General features: G+C 38.5%; 1 protein-coding gene across 5 annotated transcripts in view; it reads right to left on the reverse strand.

Moving 5' to 3' along the window:
* The window catches only part of TTN (titin), a 272,276-nt gene that overhangs the window by 91,924 nt on the left and 161,638 nt on the right, over positions 1-18,714 (reverse strand). For all 5 annotated transcript variants that reach the window (XM_077776374.1, XM_077776372.1, XM_077776373.1 and 2 more), the window contains 26 exons: positions 18,425-18,564; positions 17,782-17,908; positions 17,426-17,689; positions 16,056-16,322; positions 15,654-15,917; positions 15,426-15,565; positions 15,127-15,253; positions 14,737-15,003; positions 14,343-14,609; positions 13,237-13,503; positions 13,005-13,144; positions 12,459-12,585; positions 11,529-11,671; positions 7,511-7,634; positions 6,721-6,987; positions 4,824-4,921; positions 4,039-4,207; positions 3,682-3,948; positions 3,310-3,576; positions 2,942-3,220; positions 2,442-2,850; positions 2,211-2,335; positions 1,844-2,110; positions 820-1,089; positions 428-730; positions 30-332 (listed from right to left, as the gene is read on the reverse strand). In XM_077776374.1, the coding sequence (XP_077632500.1) occupies positions 30-332; positions 428-730; positions 820-1,089; positions 1,844-2,110; positions 2,211-2,335; positions 2,442-2,850; positions 2,942-3,220; positions 3,310-3,576; positions 3,682-3,948; positions 4,039-4,207; positions 4,824-4,921; positions 6,721-6,987; positions 7,511-7,634; positions 11,529-11,671; positions 12,459-12,585; positions 13,005-13,144; positions 13,237-13,503; positions 14,343-14,609; positions 14,737-15,003; positions 15,127-15,253; positions 15,426-15,565; positions 15,654-15,917; positions 16,056-16,322; positions 17,426-17,689; positions 17,782-17,908; positions 18,425-18,564 (5,688 nt within the window). The remainder of the gene's footprint in view (positions 1-29; positions 333-427; positions 731-819; positions 1,090-1,843; positions 2,111-2,210; positions 2,336-2,441; positions 2,851-2,941; positions 3,221-3,309; positions 3,577-3,681; positions 3,949-4,038; positions 4,208-4,823; positions 4,922-6,720; positions 6,988-7,510; positions 7,635-11,528; positions 11,672-12,458; positions 12,586-13,004; positions 13,145-13,236; positions 13,504-14,342; positions 14,610-14,736; positions 15,004-15,126; positions 15,254-15,425; positions 15,566-15,653; positions 15,918-16,055; positions 16,323-17,425; positions 17,690-17,781; positions 17,909-18,424; positions 18,565-18,714) is intronic.

Here is an 18,714-nt window from a genome sequence, read left to right on the forward strand (position 1 = left end):
TAGTTATTTCCTTACTTTGATGGACTTACCAATTGGATCAGCAACTTTGACAAAAGGTGTGGCTGCACTTGGTTTTCCAACTCCTATGCGGTTTTGGGCTCTGACCCGGAAACTATACTCCTGTCCTTCTACCACATCAGTGACAGTTGCAGACAGGTTTTCAGCTCTTACTGTCATGGCAGTGTCCCATCTGATAGAAGTCTTGTCTCTCAATTCAATTACATAGTTTGTGATCATAGCTCCTCCATCATACTCTGGCGGTTCCCATGTCAGTGAAACCCCAAATCTATTTATATCAGTGATGGTTACATTCAAAGGAGGGCCTGGAACATCTGGATTTCATCAAAGAAGAAAACATGGGCTTTGGGTTAAATCAGAGTTAAAAGCAAAGGTAAGCTAGTTTGCAATTTACTTAAAAACTTCTTACCATATTTACTCCTTGCCTCTACAGGATTGTTAGTTTCTACTGGTTCACCAGTGCCAACTCTGTTTCTTGCACTGACGCGGAATAGGTACTCAACTCCACCTTTCTGTAGTCCAGTGACCGTGAACTCACAACTATCCGCACGGTCAGTGGCCAGAACCCAGGTCTTTCTTTTGATGTCACGTCTTTCAACAACATAACCTATGATTTTGCTTCCGCCATCAGTTAATGGTTCTTCCCAACCAAGGCTTACTTCACCATCAAATGTTTCTGTCACTTCTAAGTTACGTACTGGCCCTGGAACATCTGAAATTCACATATACACATTTTTTAGTGTGTTATCATGCTTTTAATTGTGCTTTTCCAATCAAGTCCCAAGTGATTCAAGGGCTTACCAATAACTTTTAAATTGATGAATGCTTCTGCTTTTCCATGTTTGTTCTGCAGCACAATTTTATACCTTCCTTTGTCTCCTTTCTTAGCTTCTAAAATTCTGAAAGAAGTTTGTTCAGCTGTAGTATCAACAGTTTTTGAAGACAGAGCTTCATTTTCTTTAAACCACTCAGCTTCTGCTTTAGGGTAGGCATCATAGGGCACCACCATTGTCAGGGGCTGGCCAACATCAACCACAAGATCTTGATCGCCTGTCTTGATTTTAGGTGCAGCTGGTGAGAAAAAATAACACATGAGTGCTTTTGAGTTTTATATTGTAGTCCAGCTACACCATAGCTTCTTTACTATGCATTTGTTAGCAAATATTGGTCATACAACCTTTGAAGTATATTAATTACCGTAACTGTCTCGCACAGGACACTGACTTGGAGTTCTCATAGCTTATTTTGCAAATTGAGAACAGAGGATTAAGGATAATATAAAACTATAAAATCTCCATCCTTTGCCAAAATTAAAAATGGAGAACTACATATAGTACAAAACACTTATTTTTGTGAAGTGGGAACATCATACTTAGAGATAAACCAAACTACTTAGGTACAAGAGGACCACTTAGGACTTTTTCATAATATCAACACATAAGGATGCCTTGGATGCTTGAGTCAGGTTGAGAACAGAGCTAAGAACAGAGAACAAACCCATGGGGTTTGGAAAATAGAAGAGTTTTCCCTAGCTCTGGGTTTTTGGGGATGACTTTCAGGGCACTATGTCAATTCTAGGCATTAATGAAGAGCCACCACATGCCCAGAACTGTTCAAGGTTCTGGCAAGTAAAGAAAAATGCTATCAACTACCTCTTATTCAGGACACCTTGTGGTCAGAGAAATCAGAACAGTTACATGTGGGTAGAGCCTAACAGAAATAAAAAAGGCTTTCACAGGCATTATCTCATTAATTGCAAAATCAGAAACTTACAATGGATCTATGATACTGTGAGGAGATTTGAAAATAAAAGAAAGGGATTTACCTGCCAGTTCAAGCTTAGCTCTGGCTTCTTTGTCTTTGGCAATAAATCTGTATTCACCCTGGTCACGAGGCTGAATATTACAAATCTGTAACCTGTGTATCTTTCCTTCACTCATCATCTGATGTTTGTCACCCTGAACAACAACCATGTTATTTCTTAGCCACTGGACTTCCACCTTATCTTTGTTGAGCTCAGCAAAAAAGACAACATCAGTACCAGGGGCTTCAAGAATATCTTGAGGAGGCCTGATGATCTCAACAGGGATTTCTGAAAAAATGTAAAATGAATACGAACATGTTCATCTTTAGGTTCACAGCCTTAAAAAACTGGTGCTAATACTAAAATTGTCCTTTCACTCAGTATGTACCTTCCACAAAAAGTCTGGCTCGAGATTTTCTGTCTTCCACTCCACAAGCATATTCACATTCATCATCCAGCCTGCAATCTTTGATAATGAGTCGATGTATACTTCCATCTTTTTCAAATTGGTATCTAAGAGAAGAGATTTAATTATTGGTTAGCTTGCATAATGATCACTATAATTGTCAAATGTGTAATAGATAGTTACAGAAATAGAGATTGAGAAGCCTCTACTTACTTTTTGCCTTCTTTGATTTCTCTTCCATTTCTGTACCATTTCACATTTGCTTTCTCTCTGGACAGCTGGCAGGAGAAGACTGCATCATCAAACTCTGTGACTGTCTGGTCTTCTAACTGCTCTACAAATTCTGTCGGGGCTTCTATGATCAGAAGCTCAGCAACAGATTTATCTTGTCCAGCAGTAACAATGTATTCACCCTCATCTGGGAAGCCACAGTCTTTAATGATTAGAGAGTGTTTATATTTATCAATTCTGTATAAAACACGGTTGTCGAAAGCCACCTCTTCTCCATTTTTGGTCCACTTCAGTGTTACATTGAGACGATTCACCTTGCACCAGAATGTGACAGATTTCTTCTCCATTGTTTCAATATCTTTAAGAGGCTCAATAATCCTAAGGTCTTCCTCTGTTGTAAAGGAGAAGAATAATGTTGATTTTAACTGTTTTCATAATAGACACTGATTTTAAAACTCCTTAATGCCACTGAAGTTACTTACCTTCTACTATTAGATTAGCTGCACTCTTAACATTTTCACCTCTGTGATTGGTCAGAGACACATTATAGTTGGCTTGATCATCTAATCGTGCGTTTCTAATTCGGAGGGTGTAAACCAGGTCTTTTTGGAGAATAATGTATTTTGAACTATCAAAGATGGCCTCTTCATTTCTAAACCATTTGGCTTTGGCACCTTCTGTATTCACCTCACAGTTGAAGATGGCTTCTTGTTGTTCCTTTACACGGGTGTCCTTAAGAGGAACTATGATCTTGAGTTTTTCTGAAAGCAATCAACAATTCTTATAGTATGAAGGAGGACCAAAGTGTCAGAGACAAATGTAAGTAAACCCAAGAAGCAAAAAAACTTACCAATTACTGTCAAGTGAGCTGCTGCTCTGGCGGCCCCAACCATGACTACATAAGTGCCCATGTCTTGTAATGTGGCATCTTTCACAACTAGGATCCTCTTTTTGCCGTCAGCAATAATATCATATTTATCTCCAGATTCAAGAGTCTGATTATCCCTCTTCCACTGGACTTCAAAGCTTTCCTTTGATATAGAGCAGACAAATTCGGCCTTTTCTCCTTCAAGTATTTCAAGATTTTGAGGCTTTGAGATAAATTCAGCGGCAAGTTCTGGAAAGAAGCAGTTGAGAGGTATTAAAAATGTAAGTAAGTGTTTGCACCTTAAATGCATCAAGTATGAATTCTTAGAATATCATTTATTGTGATTTTTCATACCATGTACTTTGACTTTGCAGTCAGTTCGAGAACTTGGGAGTCGGCAGTTGTAGCTGCCAGCGTCCTCAAGGTGAGCGTTCTGAATGGTCAGGATTCTCTTTCGTCCATCGGTAAGAATTTCATATCTTCCTGTTTCTATGATCTCTTCATCCCCTTTGTACCAAATCACTTCTGCTCCAGGCTTGGAGACTTCACAAACCAGTTTTATAGTGTCTGTTTCACTAACTTCAACGTTGCCAAGATTTTTTGTAAAGACAGCTTCTTCTTCTGCAAGAATTGCAAGAACATTGAGTTAAGCCCAAAATTATTCTTTTTTCTCAAAACATATACTTCTGCAAAGAAAGACTTCACTCTTACCCAGTACGGTCAGCATGCCAGAAGTTCTTGCTGTCCTTACTTCACAGGAATATTCTGCCTCATCACTCAGTAGGCATTTGTTGATGACAAGAATGCGCACTGCTCCCTTAGATATGATGTCATATTTTTTGCCCTTTTTAATTTCAGCACCATCTTTAAACCACTGAACCTATATTTAAGATAAATAGATACTTTTCTCAGTTTTTTTTTTTTTTCCTTCATGTATGTGTCCTTAAGAGGAACTAGTAATCTGAGGGGGTTTTTTGAAAACAACAAGACTGGTGTTAAGAACCAAAGTGATAAATACAAATACAACCTAAGCCCCAAAGGATAAGAACAAACTTCTTCAGTTATTGTTAAGTGGGCTGCTGTAGTACTATTATCAGTTATTAAAGATAATGGGATCATGTAAGTTGAGAGTCATAGAGGGCTTCAGATATCATGCAGACTAACTCTTTGTTTTCAGGATGTATAAACTGAGACAACAGTAGTAAATGAGACATGAAATTGCAGATATTTAATTTTAGCCTAAGAAAATAACAATTTCATATGGCCCAAACCAATAATAGCTGAGTCTTCTGATTGTGAGTCCATTGTTTTTCAAGTAATAGTAAATGAATAATACTAAAAAGACAATTAAATCAAGCATGTATTTCATACCAAAGTAACAATCTTTAAAAGTAAAGTGATTATCAGAGATCTGTTTGATTCATTTTTTCCCCCTATTTTGGCTAGACCAAAAGTAAACAAAGGCAACACAAGATAGCAACCGTACAATCACAGACCTTAGCATTTTCTCGGGAAATTTCACACTCAAACCGAGCCATTTCTTTTTCTTTAACTTGAAGATCGGTGAGTGGTCTTAAGAATTCCACATGAGGAGCTGTAAGAGAAGGTGATCAGAATTCAAAATGAGGCTTCTAGAATTTACTCTAACATTACTGGGGTGTATATTAAGAAGTTAGTCTTTTGCCAGGCCTTTCCATCTTACTGGCTACAACAGACTTTGAAAGCACTTGGAGCTTCCATTCAGGTATGATACTTTGCTTTTGTTTTTTATGTATCTGTAGTTTTCATGAAATTATATTCTACAATATATGTTCAACTAATTATATCTGTCATCTATCAATCACCAACTCAGTTCTTCTGAATGATAACTGAAAGAAAAATTCTCATTAATACTGCTCTCGAGTTGAAAGTTGATATTGTCAAAGGAAACACCAGTAGCAAAGAAACATTATTTTAAGGCAGGCAACATAATCTTTGAAAAATTAGCAGAATTCAGTGATATGCAGCTTGAAGTGCTGTTACTAGTCTTATCTATGGCTAAGAGGCATGAGTCAGTCTGCAATCGAAATCACACACAGTTAGCTTTTTTTCTTTTCTTTTAAATCAGCTTCAAAGATGTCACACGTAAGACAGGCATGAAATCTATCAGTGCGATAAAGTAATGTGTTTTGTATGGGAGGGTGATTTGTTTTTTTCACATCTCTTGTTTCATTTATCTCCAGAATTAAGTCAGCAAATGTATAGGATCAGAGAGCTGCCCCTTTGCCCCTCCTTGTTTTAGGGCTTCTTGTGAGTCCTCCCAGGATGATTGTTCTTGATCAGTGAAATTCTGGGACACAAATGTTGGCCAACAGATTTGAAGACATTCTCAGTGTGGCTGAGCTTTCTTGGAGTTGCGACAAAGTAGATGACAAAGGGAAGAAGGAGACCCAAGAACACTGCTCTGTCATAAGCTAAAGCAGAGCAACCACAAAGCGGAAAGAATAAAACGGTACAAGATACACGGAAGCACAATCCAAGCCACTGGTTTGTAGCTGTTGACAGATGAGAAGCAACTAAACCCAACTGCAGCTATTGCACAAAATACACACTGAAAAATGTTATCACTGGACACATGAATGAATGAAGAAAATGAGCTAGCATGTGACATTTGGAAGAGATGTTGTATTTTTCACCAGAGGAAGAAGTAATGTTAAAAACCATTAGATTCCTCTTCGTTCACGGGACTCCAAGAATCCAGGCTTTGCTCCATCTTACTATCCTTTCTTATTTTCAGAGATAGTATTATGTAAGTGGGCTCTATCATATCACAGTAGACCTTAGCGTGCTTCTATTCAAACTGAAATTTCGTGCTCATTTTCTATTTGTTCCTGACATCTGAGAATTCATTCTTTCCAAGTAGAAATTGGTTTCTTTTCTTTTCTCTTTTTCCTTCCTTCCTTCCTTCCTTCCCTCCTTCCTTCCTTCCTTCCTTCCTTCCTTCCTTCCTTCCTTCCTTCCCTCCCTCCCTCCCTCCTTCCTTCCTTCCTTCCTTCCTTCCTTTTTTTAAAAATCATGACTCTTTTCTTGTCTCTTTCATTCAATTTGTCCTTATCTGTTTCAGGATATTCCTACAGTATCCTTACGCCCTGGTCAGAAGCATAGTGAAAGCGATCAATATGTCCTTATCAGACCAGATGTAATAGAACTTTCATTTCCTTTCCTTTCCTTTTTTTTTTTTTTTTTTTTCCTTTAAAAACACCTAAAGATCAGGTTAGGTCAGTATTGATACTATACGTTGCCAAGATATGCAGTTAGGCCAAGAAGGGCATGCAAAAAGTGGTGGGGGTTTTTTTGTTGTTGCTGTTATCAAAGAGTTGCAAATGAAAAGTCCCATGTCAGAAGAATACTTACGCACAACATTCAGGTTACAGGAAGTCTTAAAATCCTTAGCATCACAAGTGTATGTTTTAATATCCTCTGGGGTACAGCCATGTATAATAAGTTTTCTGACCCTGCCATCAGCAACAATTTCATACTTCTTGCTTTTGAGGATTTCTGTCCCATTTTTGAACCATTTCACCTTAGCATTTTCTCTGGATACTTCACACTCCAGTACCGCGGTGGCTTCTTCTTCGACCGTCTGGTCCTCAAGAGGCTTAGTGAACTCAACGGGGGGTTCTGAAAGAATCACACTAATTAGCCAAGATATTTCTCCTTTTCTCTCCAAGAGACGAGCACCTCCTCAACTTTCTTCTGATATCGCCAGGGCTTTTCCTGTTTTTAAATTTCATTTGTAAGTTTTGATTCCACTTGAATGCTTTCCTCTAATAATGATGTTTCATCATTATTTGTACATACAGAGGAAAGTGTTTTTAAAAGTATGTAACATCAAAGAAATAATAGCCGAGTCTTGATTAATAAAGTGATAGATACCTAGTTTGATGATAATACTTCATCTAGCCATTTATTGAATGCAGCATAAACAGTCGCGACAGAAATAGGAGGTAAAACATTCTAGTCCATTGTGACTTTTATTTTTTTTTACATTCTCTGACCTATTTTGTTAGGCAAGAAAAAAATCTGGATATTTGGTGGATTTTAATGATCTATGGTACTAATCATAAAAAGATAATTGAGCATTGACATTATTTATGAACCTCCGTGTTACACCATGTTTTTAAAAAATAAACCTTATAATTACCTTTCACAAAGAGGTTGGCATGAGTTTTGAAATCTTTTGCTCTTAGTTGGACTTCTCCAGCATCTTCTAACTTTACATTCCTCAGAGTAAGTGTATGAATTCTTCCTTCTGAACGTGGGACCACCTAGTTTTGTTTTTTTTTTAAAAAAAGTTCAGTTTAAGAATATATGAAACTGCAATTATATATATATAATTAAATATATATATTTAATTCACTTAGTAAACAGTTTGGAATAGTGCTTTCCAAGTTGTTTTATAATCATATATACAGCACAGTATACAGCACCAGTAGTTTGGAATCTTTTAAGGAAGCTTTAGGTTTTCATAGTTGCCCTTACATAATTACTAGGTGACCTTTTATGTTGAAATGCCTAGGAAATTTTCTGTTTATACTTATGTATGTATATTTATATAGATAAATATTTTTCTCCATTCTGCCACTGAGTCTATATATATGTATATATACATATGTGAATTTATATATACATATATATGAACTGGGAGAAGCTAAATAATGAAAGGAAAGAAAAAATTAAGCCACAATCCTGTGATCTTAAACTATCAAGACAAATGCTGCTGGGGTGCCTGGGTGGCTTAGTCGGTTAAGCGTCCGACTTTCGCTTAGGTCATGATCTCGTGGTTCATGGGTTCGAGCCCCGCGTGGGGCTCTGTGCTGACTGCCAGCTCAGAGCCTGGAGCCTGTTTCAGTCTGTGACTCCCTCTCTCTCTGACCCTCCCCTGCTCACGCTGTCTCTCTCTCTCTCTCTCTCTCTCTCCTAGAAATTAAAAAAAAAAAAAGACAAATGCTGCCATAGCTGTTAATATTTGGATGATAAATTCTTGTTGTTGTAAATGCAACCTTAGATGGTTTGAGGAAGAAGTCTGTAGAAAAATGAATTGTCCGAAAAGAATACACCACCTTGATATGGGCTGCCCTTAGGTCCCATAACTGTGGCTTGTACACTTGGAAATCAGGCTGCAGACACGCCATTCTGACAGTCACCACAATAAGTGGAGGTTCTTCCAGTTCTGCCCTATAAAAATCTGTGAGATGCTGTGCCCTGTCACTGAGATTGATTTTGCACTGCTTAAGAGTTCATTTAGAGTTACAAATAACGTAACTTTTTTTTTTTTTTTTTTAACCAGTGAAACTACTTATTACGCTGGTGTGAATGAAAGAGTCAGGAATAAAGTTTCATATGAAGATTTTTCTTAATTAAGAGCTGGGCATGGCTATTAATATAACTACCTTAATAATTGAGAATAGGTCAAAAATATAATAAGGGGAAACAGATAGGGGAAGATAATTAAGATATGTCCTAATAACAAAGCTACTTATGCATTATGGTGCTTGAATGGGAAAAAAATTGTATTTGTAATGATGTTTCAATATAAATTTGAATATTAATTTTGGACTGAGTTAGGGCTATTCTTTAAAGTATTTTAGATTCCAACACATCCACAGATATAGCTTCTCTGTTGACACATTATTTTATTATTTAAATTCCTCTGAGGCTACTCTAGAACATTGTGTTACCAAGAACTTGTCTCAGAACACAGTGGTTCTCAACAAAAACTCATAAACAGTGTACCATATGGATAATGTTTGTTAGAGATTATCCTTTTAAAATATTGTTAACCCCATCATTCTTCTCAGCCTTTTGGCTACGATCAAGCGTAAAGTATTGTTAATGTTTTAGTAGGTGCATATTGCTGTAATAGGAATTATGACTCTGACCGCACTGTTAAAGTTTAAATACATAATTATCAAAGGCCAGTTAGGTACTTTCCTGGACTAATGGCCAAGCATAGGGTCAGCAAACACAACACATTTTCTCTAATTTTTTTCCTACTTTTTAAAGTTTATTTATTTTGAGAGAGAGAGAGAGCGAGAGCATGTGTGTGAGCAGAGGTGGGGCAGAGAGAGAGAGCATACCAAGCAGGCTCTGTACAGAGCCCAACAGGATCTGATCCAATATCAAGAGATGGACATTTAACCGACTAAGCCACCCAAGCACCGCTAAAATTTTCTTTCTTGATTTTCTATTTCAATCACCTATATTTGGTTAGTGTAGTTTTGGAGGCTAAACATTTGCAAACTAAAAATGAAAGGTCTGAATTGAATTGATAATAGCAAGTGTGTTACATAGATTTAAACAAAATCTGCAAAATGTAATAAAATGACTTTATGACTTCACAGTTATATGTCTCTTTTTTAAAAGAACTTAAAGTAATATAAGAGTAAGTTCATAAACGGCTGAAGGTTTTTGAGTGGCTAAAGTAAAAGATTAAAATCCCTTTGCCAAGAGAGACACAAAGAGGCCCTAGAGAATTATAGTAAGGTGATCTCTTTTATTCCCAGAAAAAAGTTTAGTGTCTGTCTATCTATATCTTTTTTTTAAATAAAAGAAATGTGGATAAATTTTTTAGGAATCTACATTTCAGAATAAAATAGGAGAGTTTTTACATTAGAACTAATGTGACTGACCTTTTAATAAAACAAAGCCCTTAATTTCACCAAAAGACACTTAGTAGCAAAAGTATAATATCATTTGTCCTTAAGCAGTGTTCCTATATTCAAATGATGAGTTTACAGATATAGAAAGGATCTTGAAAAGGCAACTAATTCTCTGCATTTGAACACGAAAGCATTGAGACCACACTTATTAGGACAAATGTACATTTCAAAAAAAAAAGAAAGAAAACTTGAAGATGGACATGACTCCTTCACCCAGTTCAGTATTCATAAGACCTCACTATAAAGAAGATTTTCTCATATGTAACTTAATTCTCATACCGTCATTTGAACATACAGCTGCTTTTTCTGTCCTCGGTAAAAAAAAAAGGAGACCGATTGATCATTACTGTCTGTGTAACAAGCAAACTTTGTCTCCCTGATGGCTGTTACTGAATTCCCTTTCAATGACTTTGGTAGAATACATGATTTTTTGTTTGTTTTACTAGTTATTAAAATGCATTTGCTTTCCTATTACGGCAGTCAACTTTGTGGCTCTTTGTTAAACTGAATCCCTTTTGAATTATTTTCCTTCACATCTTAGAAGCTTCATTTGTATTGAAGCCTTGATGTCACACTCGATATTATTTTTGAAATATTGAAAAAGAAATGTCATAGAACAATGTATTGCCCTATGCTTTATTTCCAACCCATGGTGGACATTTTCTGTAAGTTTTATTCCAAGAATTCAAAGATAAGGAATTATCCAGATAATGTAAACACACTGTTTCGGGGGGCAGATTACATAGCTCAATTTAGGTAAATTATAGTTTAGATCTATCTGAACAGTCACCTCAATTTTTACTTATGGTGAACATTTGGGGCATAGAAATGCTAACACCGAGAGCTGGTTATTTCGTAAAACTTAACTATTTGCTCACATATGTGGATAACCTCAGAGCCCTCTTTCTTGTCACAACTGTCAGCTGCACTGTAAATAGTCCACTTGGCATTCCAGAATTTGCACAGCTCAGAACACTTGAGGGTTAAAAATAGCTTTGGAGAAATGCTTGAAGAGCAAATCTCCCCAGAAGTTATCTCAACCACTTGATCAACTGCCTGAAATGGAATTTCCATCTTCTCCTCTTAATCCCCTTATATGCAGAGCACTAGAGAGCATGGAGAGAATTAGTCACAAAACTTAATGTGGGCTCTTGCTGTAAGGCATCCAATCGGAAGGTCTTTTTGATCCCTCTTGTCTTCCAGTTAATCAAACAAACTAGCACTGGTAGCTAATGAGCCTTTGCCTTTTCCTCAAAAAACTAAAAGCTTGTCATACTTAAAACTTTTATTTCCATTTCAGTAAAAATACCAACAGGTTAAATCCAACACCAATTTGAACAATCTGCTTTTTCATTTCAACAGAAATCAGGCTAGAGTAGGAAAGAGAAAGGGAAAGGAGAAGGAAGGGACATAAGAGCAAAGAACAAGGAACATCTGAGTGAAGCTGGAGAGCACGAAAGAAAGAGAAGAGCAGGACACGGCAGCGCGCCCGCCTTTTACCTGCTCGCTGGGCTCGAGTTTCTTCCCTTTGAGATACCATTCCACTGGGATATCCTCATAAGAGAGCTCACAGTCAAAGGTGGCTGTTTCCCCTGCGGTTACCGTGACATCCTTCAGAGGCCTCAGAAGACCAATTACTCGTGCTTTGCGAAAAGAAGGAAACAGCTCAGGATCACTCATTTTGTAATTCCAAAAGAATAAGTACACTTAGTTATTCATCTCTATGGTTGCTTTCTTCAAGAAGGAAAGAGCCGCAATACTGGCCACTATTTTAACTCGCATGTGAATGTGGCCCCTTGGTGCTGAGAAGGGGAGAGCTGGTGGCCGGAGAGTGGGTATGTGTAGGGGCCCTCTAGTTCTGATATCCAAGGTCAGCAAGAAATCTGTGCTGCATCTGTCTCTCTGCCAGGCATCAAGTTCCTCTTGCTACATGTGGTATGTGGCTTCCAAAATAACTAAGACTGTGATTGGGAGAGGACGAGGGCCCCTCAATCACATAGCCTGTTCATATCCATCAAACACTTTGCACCTTCCAAAAAATGTTAGCCCAAGCACCCCGCCTCCCTTCTTGGGTCTGAGATGCCCACACAGCCAAGTTTTCCTATAGTGCTGAAGTTGTAACAGCCACGGGGGGATGTGGTCTTCAAGAGTTCTGAGTTAGAGTCTCATCACATGCATTGCAACTTTGAATGGAAGGATTACACAGTAAGAGAATCTGATGTGCTTACAAAAGCTCCAATGGCCAGCAAGGTCAGTGAAATTTCCAAAACTTTGGAATTTGAACCATTTGTATGCTTGAATGTCAAGAAAGCCAGCTTCTGTACCTTAATAATGTTTTCTAATTAATTAAATAATTTCAATTAACTTCATTCACATTCATTTTCTGCAAAAGTACAGCCTTCCTTTACAGCAGAAACACCTATTACTTACGTTTCACTCGGAGGTGGGCACTGGATTTAGCACTGGCAGCTTGGAAATCCACCCCGCCAGTCTGGTCCAGGCGGCAGTTGTGCAAAATAAGGAAGTGCGTTTTGCCTTCTTCCTTGATCTCACAATCCTGTGCCAAAAGAGAAAAAAAGGTTTCACAGGAATTAGGCTTTGGTATTTTTTCTGAGGCTATCAGAGCTTAAGGAATGTTACAAATAACTGGTGAGGAGACTTGATGTAATTCTGAGCTCTTTTTTGTGAAATAAAGCTTTCAGGAAATATCAAGAAAGTGAGCTTTGTTTTATCTGTAGAATTCTGAACCAGTGAGCAGCATCACAGAGTATCTACAAACTTATACCACTACGTGGATCAAAAAGAATGCAAGGCTTGTGTGGATCTGTAGACCCTAGTCTCTCTCTTCGACTTCAGGTCTGATAGAGAACCTGATAGCGTGTTTTAAATGCCCTGCATGCATTCTGACTTGTTGCCTGTCCTTTTTTTATTTCACACAGCTCCTCTAGGCATTGACAAGTTCAGAAATAGACTTACAGGTGTTTGGAGTAGTGGCTCTCCCTTGAGTTTCCAGTTGGCATGGATGTCTTCTTCAGAGATTTCGGTTTCAAAGCGGGCCGTCTCAGTCTCCATCACCTCTACACTGTGCAGGGGTCGCACTATTTTGATCTCCCGATCTAGAAAAGTGAAGAGTCGGCATGTGTCATTAGCCTCTGGCAGAAATAACCCCAATCAGATTCAAAGGTCAAACTCATGGCAATTTCCTTACCTTCGATGTTGAGCTTTCCTGAGGTCTTATCTGTCCCACAGTCACAGGTATACTGTCCAATATCTGGTTTCAAAGCTTTCTTTAGGATTAGTATTCGCTTCTTGCCATCTGCCTTGATAATAGCATTTTTAGATGGCTTTATCTCCTGGCCATCCTTAAACCATTTCACTGGTGCATCTGCTTTGCTAATTTCACACTGTAGAACCACTTCATCTTTTTCAACGGCAGTGTAGTCTTGAAGCTTTCCAGTAAAGTATGGATCTCCCTCTGCAAGTAAAGTATAAAGTGAAAACATAACCACTGAGGAAATGCAGTCCCTTGGAAAGTTTAAGAGGCTGCTCGAGTTCTGGGCATATTTTCAAACTGTACCCAGCTTCTGCTTATTTGACATGCTTATGTTCAGAAGTTCTCTAAATGTTAGAAAGGGAATCAGGGCATGCGATTTGTCAAGATCTAATCTATCTATATTTTAAAGTATGCTGTTAAGAGTGGTTTGAAAGATACTATGAAGTTTAGCTTCAAATATAGTTATGTGTTCCTTTGTTGCTCAGCTAAATTTCAAATTCCTTAGCAAATCTATTTACATCTAGTTTACCTTTAAACTTTCAGATTCACATTATTAGTTTTTCTCATATCAGTCAATAGTTTGCCTTTATTAGTTTGTATGCGTTTAGTTTGTACATGTTAGAATTCATATGTAATCTGCTTCATATTAAGGGGCCAAGAAAAACAATGATTTTTTAAAATTTAAGTTCTGTGCTTCCTCTCTTATTAGAAGTTGGAAGACACTCTTCTGAAATAATTTTGGTAAAGTAAAGAGATGGGAAATACTTCTATTCCTATTTTAAACACGACAGGGCTCAATAATTAGGAGTTTTATTTCTGATTTCAACTGGCTATTCATGATCCCAAGTCTTCATTACTTGAACGTCCTCATATTTTTAGGTAAAAATATTTTAGAAAGAGGCTTGATAACGTATGTGATAGTTTCTTAAGGACAGGGGCTGTTTCATGCAGTATAACACTCAGAAGACTATTTTATATGATAGATACTTCACAGATTTCTGTTAAATTTACTGTAATAAAGTTAAATAGAAAAAACCTACCAAGCACAGTGAGTTTAGCTTCTGAACTTAGCCCCATAGCTTCGACTTTAATTTGCGAGGTATCATCAATAGAGAGGTCTCTGAATGTGATGGAATGAGTTTTCCCTTCATCATCCATCCAGACCGACCTGCTGGTATGCAGGCGCTGGTCATTTTTGAACCACTTAACTCGGATGTTATCGTGGGACAGCTCCACAGTGAACACAGCACTTTCCCTTTCTTTGGCTGTTACATCCTTGAGTGGGGTGAGGAATTTGAGTCGGATTCCTATCAAGAAAAGAAACCTCATTAATTCCAGCCCTTAAGGAGGAACTATAAAAACATATATATACATATACATATATATATATATATGTATATTTAAATGTGGTCTATTTAATAAAAGAATATTTACCTTCAATGATCAGCTTGCCACTTGTGTGTTTATCTTCGGCTTCAAACATGTATTTTGCCTCGTCTTCAAAGGCAGCTGACTTGATCACCAGTGAATGTCTGGTGCCATCCTTTATAAGCTCAAATTTGTCATCACCGGTGATTTCCTGGGTTCCTTTCAGCCAACGGAATGTTTTGGGCTCCCTGGATACTTCACACTCAAACTTCGCCTCATCTTTCTCAAAGACTTTCACATCACTGAGAGGTGTGATAAAGATGAGTGGCAGTTCTGCGAAAAGAGGGTGGTGTGGATGAAGCCAGATTAGGCTTCCACTCATAACCCCAGATCAAATTGGGATCTTGAAGTCTCGCAAAGAAAATAACAAAAGGGTGGCTGACAGGCAGAGCCTACCTTTCACCTTCAGATTGGCTGCAGATTTAGCATTGGCAGCCTGGAAGGAGACCTCCCCTGTCATATCCAGCTGGCAGTTATAAAGGACCAGAACATGCTTCTTCCCATCTTCAATGATTTCGCAGTCCTGTTCGGAGTGAGGGGTAAAAGGAAAAAGGAAGAAGAACATCATTTTCATAACTGGTCATTCTTACAGATCATCAAGACATTGTAAACCAGAAGTATATCTTTTTTTTTTTTTTTTCCACCCTGAACCACCAAGCAAGCCCTGACTGTGTGATTGGATAACCTTGACTTACAGGGGAAGCAGTTAAAGGCTCTCCTTTTAATTTCCACTGGCCATGAACATCTGGTTCAGAAAGTTCAATTTCAAAGCGAGCCGTTTCACCAACAAACAATTCCACTCCGTACAGAGGCTTTTCCACTTTTATTAGTCGAGCTGAAATTCCACAAAAATTTGTTAGGATGACTGAACAAATAAACTGCACGTTCAAATAGGGTGAATTTAAAAATGTTGAGCGACTCACCCTCAACAGTAACGTTGGCTTTTGTCTGGTCAGTGCCACAGTCACACATATATTCGCCTTTATCTTTGAGTTCTGCCTTTTTGATTTTTAAGATGTGGCGCAGGCCATCCGTCTTGATAGAGTATTTCGGTGAAGCTACAATCTCTTCACCATCTTTGAACCATTTCACTGGCACGTCTTTGCTCACCTCACACTTGAGAATAATCTCATCCTTCTCAACTCCAGTTTTGTCGTGTAATTTCACGGTGAAGTAGGGGTCGGCCTCTGTGAAAGTGGTTCAGCAGATCGTCAGAAGCATGTGAAAATTCAAGTTGATGAGAATTACAAGTTACAAAGTATGTAAGGACCGCCCACTCTCACTGTCCCCAAAGCAGCTATCTAGTTACCACTGGTCAGATTTACCTAAGACCTTGAGGTTTGCAGTGGAGCTCAGGTCCTTCACTTGAGCTTTTATCTGGGATATATCATCCAGTGTCACCTCTCTCATTTCCAGTTTGTGGGTCTTGCCCTCAGATGAGATGAGTACAGTTCTGCTTGTGTGGAGTTTGGCATCATTTTTGAACCAGACAACATGCATCTTTTCATGAGAAAGCTCGCAAACAAAAGTTGCTGTTTCACCTTCTTTCACCGTTTGGTCTTCAAGAGGCGATATGAATTTCAACCTTATACCTGCAGTATAAGCATGGAGAATGTGCTGGGACACACAATTTACCTTCAGAAATATTCCACTTTAATCCGCCAAGGGCAAAAGGAGCCATTTCATGTAGCATTTATTTATTCATCCTTTCAAATGGGGCCATTCTCCATTTAAAAAAAATTAAGGGGCTTCTTTTGGCAGCAATGTAACAGTAAAGTCCTGGTGCCAGTTGGCACTTATTGGTATTAGAACTTGGCATTCACAGCATAAGCCTTGAGAGTTAGCTTTTCTTTTTGTGATACAAGTACCTGACTTAAGCCTCGATTGCCAAGCATCCACCTCAGAGATGGCTATCCCGAATAAACACCTTGCCGGCCACAGGGTTAGATAAGAAGCCAGGCTGGGTCCCTCCCCAGCACACCCCACAGCTGCCTCTGTTTTGAGGACTTTGGTTGATTTTGATAACTGACCATTTGGGCCATATGTTTCTTCTCTTCACTCACTTAAAGATTTTTTTTAAATGTTTATTCGTTTTTTTGAGAAAGACAGAGAGAGAGAGCGTAAGTTGAGGAGTCACAGAGCAAAAAAGGGAGACAGAATCTGAAGCAGGCTCCAGGCTCTGAGCTGTCAGCACATAGCCCAATGCGGGGTTGCACTCACCAGCTGTGAGATCATGACCTGAGCCAAAGTCAGATGCTTAACCGACTGAGCCACCCAGGTGCTCCTCTCTTCCCCTCATTTAAAATCCTGCTCTTATGTTTTAAATTTACTGATAGAGAGTGAGCCCATAAAACCACAGACCGTCAACCTCAATAAAAGTGGAATGCCCAGGCCCATTCTCTACCCCTCACTCCAAACACACACACACACACACACACACACAATCCTGGTACTGTGGCCTGCTGTGCTGAGTAATCTCCAGGTCCTGTAAGTTATAAACCTTGTCTCATTTAATGCTTCCTGATGGGTACTGCTGAGCGCATTGTGCAATCATAATAAGAACCATAAGGGCTAGTCCAGCCACAACACTGGTTGTTGACAGGATGAGACTGGTACACATAGCATTCTACCTCTAAAGTCATAGGTCTGTATGTTTAAATGTGGGATATTATAGCCAGATCTCATCAGCTCCTACCTGTAACAAATAATCGTGCTGAGCTCTTCTTGCCCTCCACCTCAGCAGTATAGACTCCTTCATCACTGAATTGAGAATCATTGATAACAAGAATGTGTTTCTTTCCATCAACAATGATATCAAACTTGTCAGATGCCTTGATTATATCAGGTCCTTTAGACCATATAACATTCGCCTCTCGAGTGAGGACACATTCAAATCGAGCCTGTCGCCTTTCTGGAACAGTGACATCCTTCAGGGGTACAGCAAAGTCAAGTTCGATTTCTGAAAATCAAACATTAAGAATGAGGTTTTTCAGAATGCCCAGGGCCATGTAATGAGGTTGAGCCCAACTCATGCGTTCTAAAAACCCATACCTTTTACTGTCAGAATGGCAGTTGTAAACGCATTAAGTGCCTGGTAAAGGACTTCCCCAGCCTGGTCCAGTTTGACTTTGTGCAAAGTTAAGAACCGTTTTCCACCTTCTGCTCTGATTTCACAGGTCTGAAAAACAATGGTCTTAGTTAACATTTGGAAGAGATAAATTCCCTCGAGGAGAAATGTTTCAGATACAGATGTCTACAGATGTCATAAAAATTACTACTAATAAAACTAAGTAAGGGGTGCCTGGGCAGTTCAGTCAGTTAAGCAGCCACCTCTTGATTTCAGCTCAGGTCAAGATCTCACGGACTGTGAGTTTGAGCCACACATCAGCCTCTGCACTGATAAGTGTGGAGCCTGCATGTGATTCTCTCTTTCCCACTCCCTCTGCCCTTCCCCCACTCATGCTCTTTCAAAATAAATAAATAAACTTTAAAAAATAAGTAAAAAATCTTGACATAAAATATTAAAAAATTGCCCGAGCTGTCCACAAACAGTTGATCAAAGTTTCCCCTTCTTTTTGAGACTTTAGAACCCTGAAATAACTGCATCATTATTGAACCAAATCTGAATGTTAAATCTGAATATACAATGTGTACATTTTATGTGACTGACAACTCAAAATCAGAAATGACTCACAGGTGAGGGCCGCAGAAGTTCACCCTTCAGTTTCCATTGTCCAGGAATGTCTGCCTCTGAGATTTCAGCATCAAAGCTTGCACTTTCTTTCTCGTAAATGGTAACATCCTCTATTGGTTTAAGCAATTCAACTTCACGTTCTGTATTGATCAGGGATGAAAAATCATAATGCTTTCAACAATCTGACAACACCTTGGTTTCTTTCTTCCCTTCCCTTTTTATTATTATTTTTTTTTGGTGTGCTATTTTGCCTTATTCATACACAAAACTTATCTTTCAGAATAAAAGGA

Source organism: Crocuta crocuta, unplaced genomic scaffold (genome assembly GCF_008692635.1).
Source record: "Crocuta crocuta isolate KB4526 unplaced genomic scaffold, BGI_CrCroc_1.0 scaffold17, whole genome shotgun sequence".
NCBI lineage: Eukaryota > Metazoa > Chordata > Mammalia > Carnivora > Hyaenidae > Crocuta > Crocuta crocuta.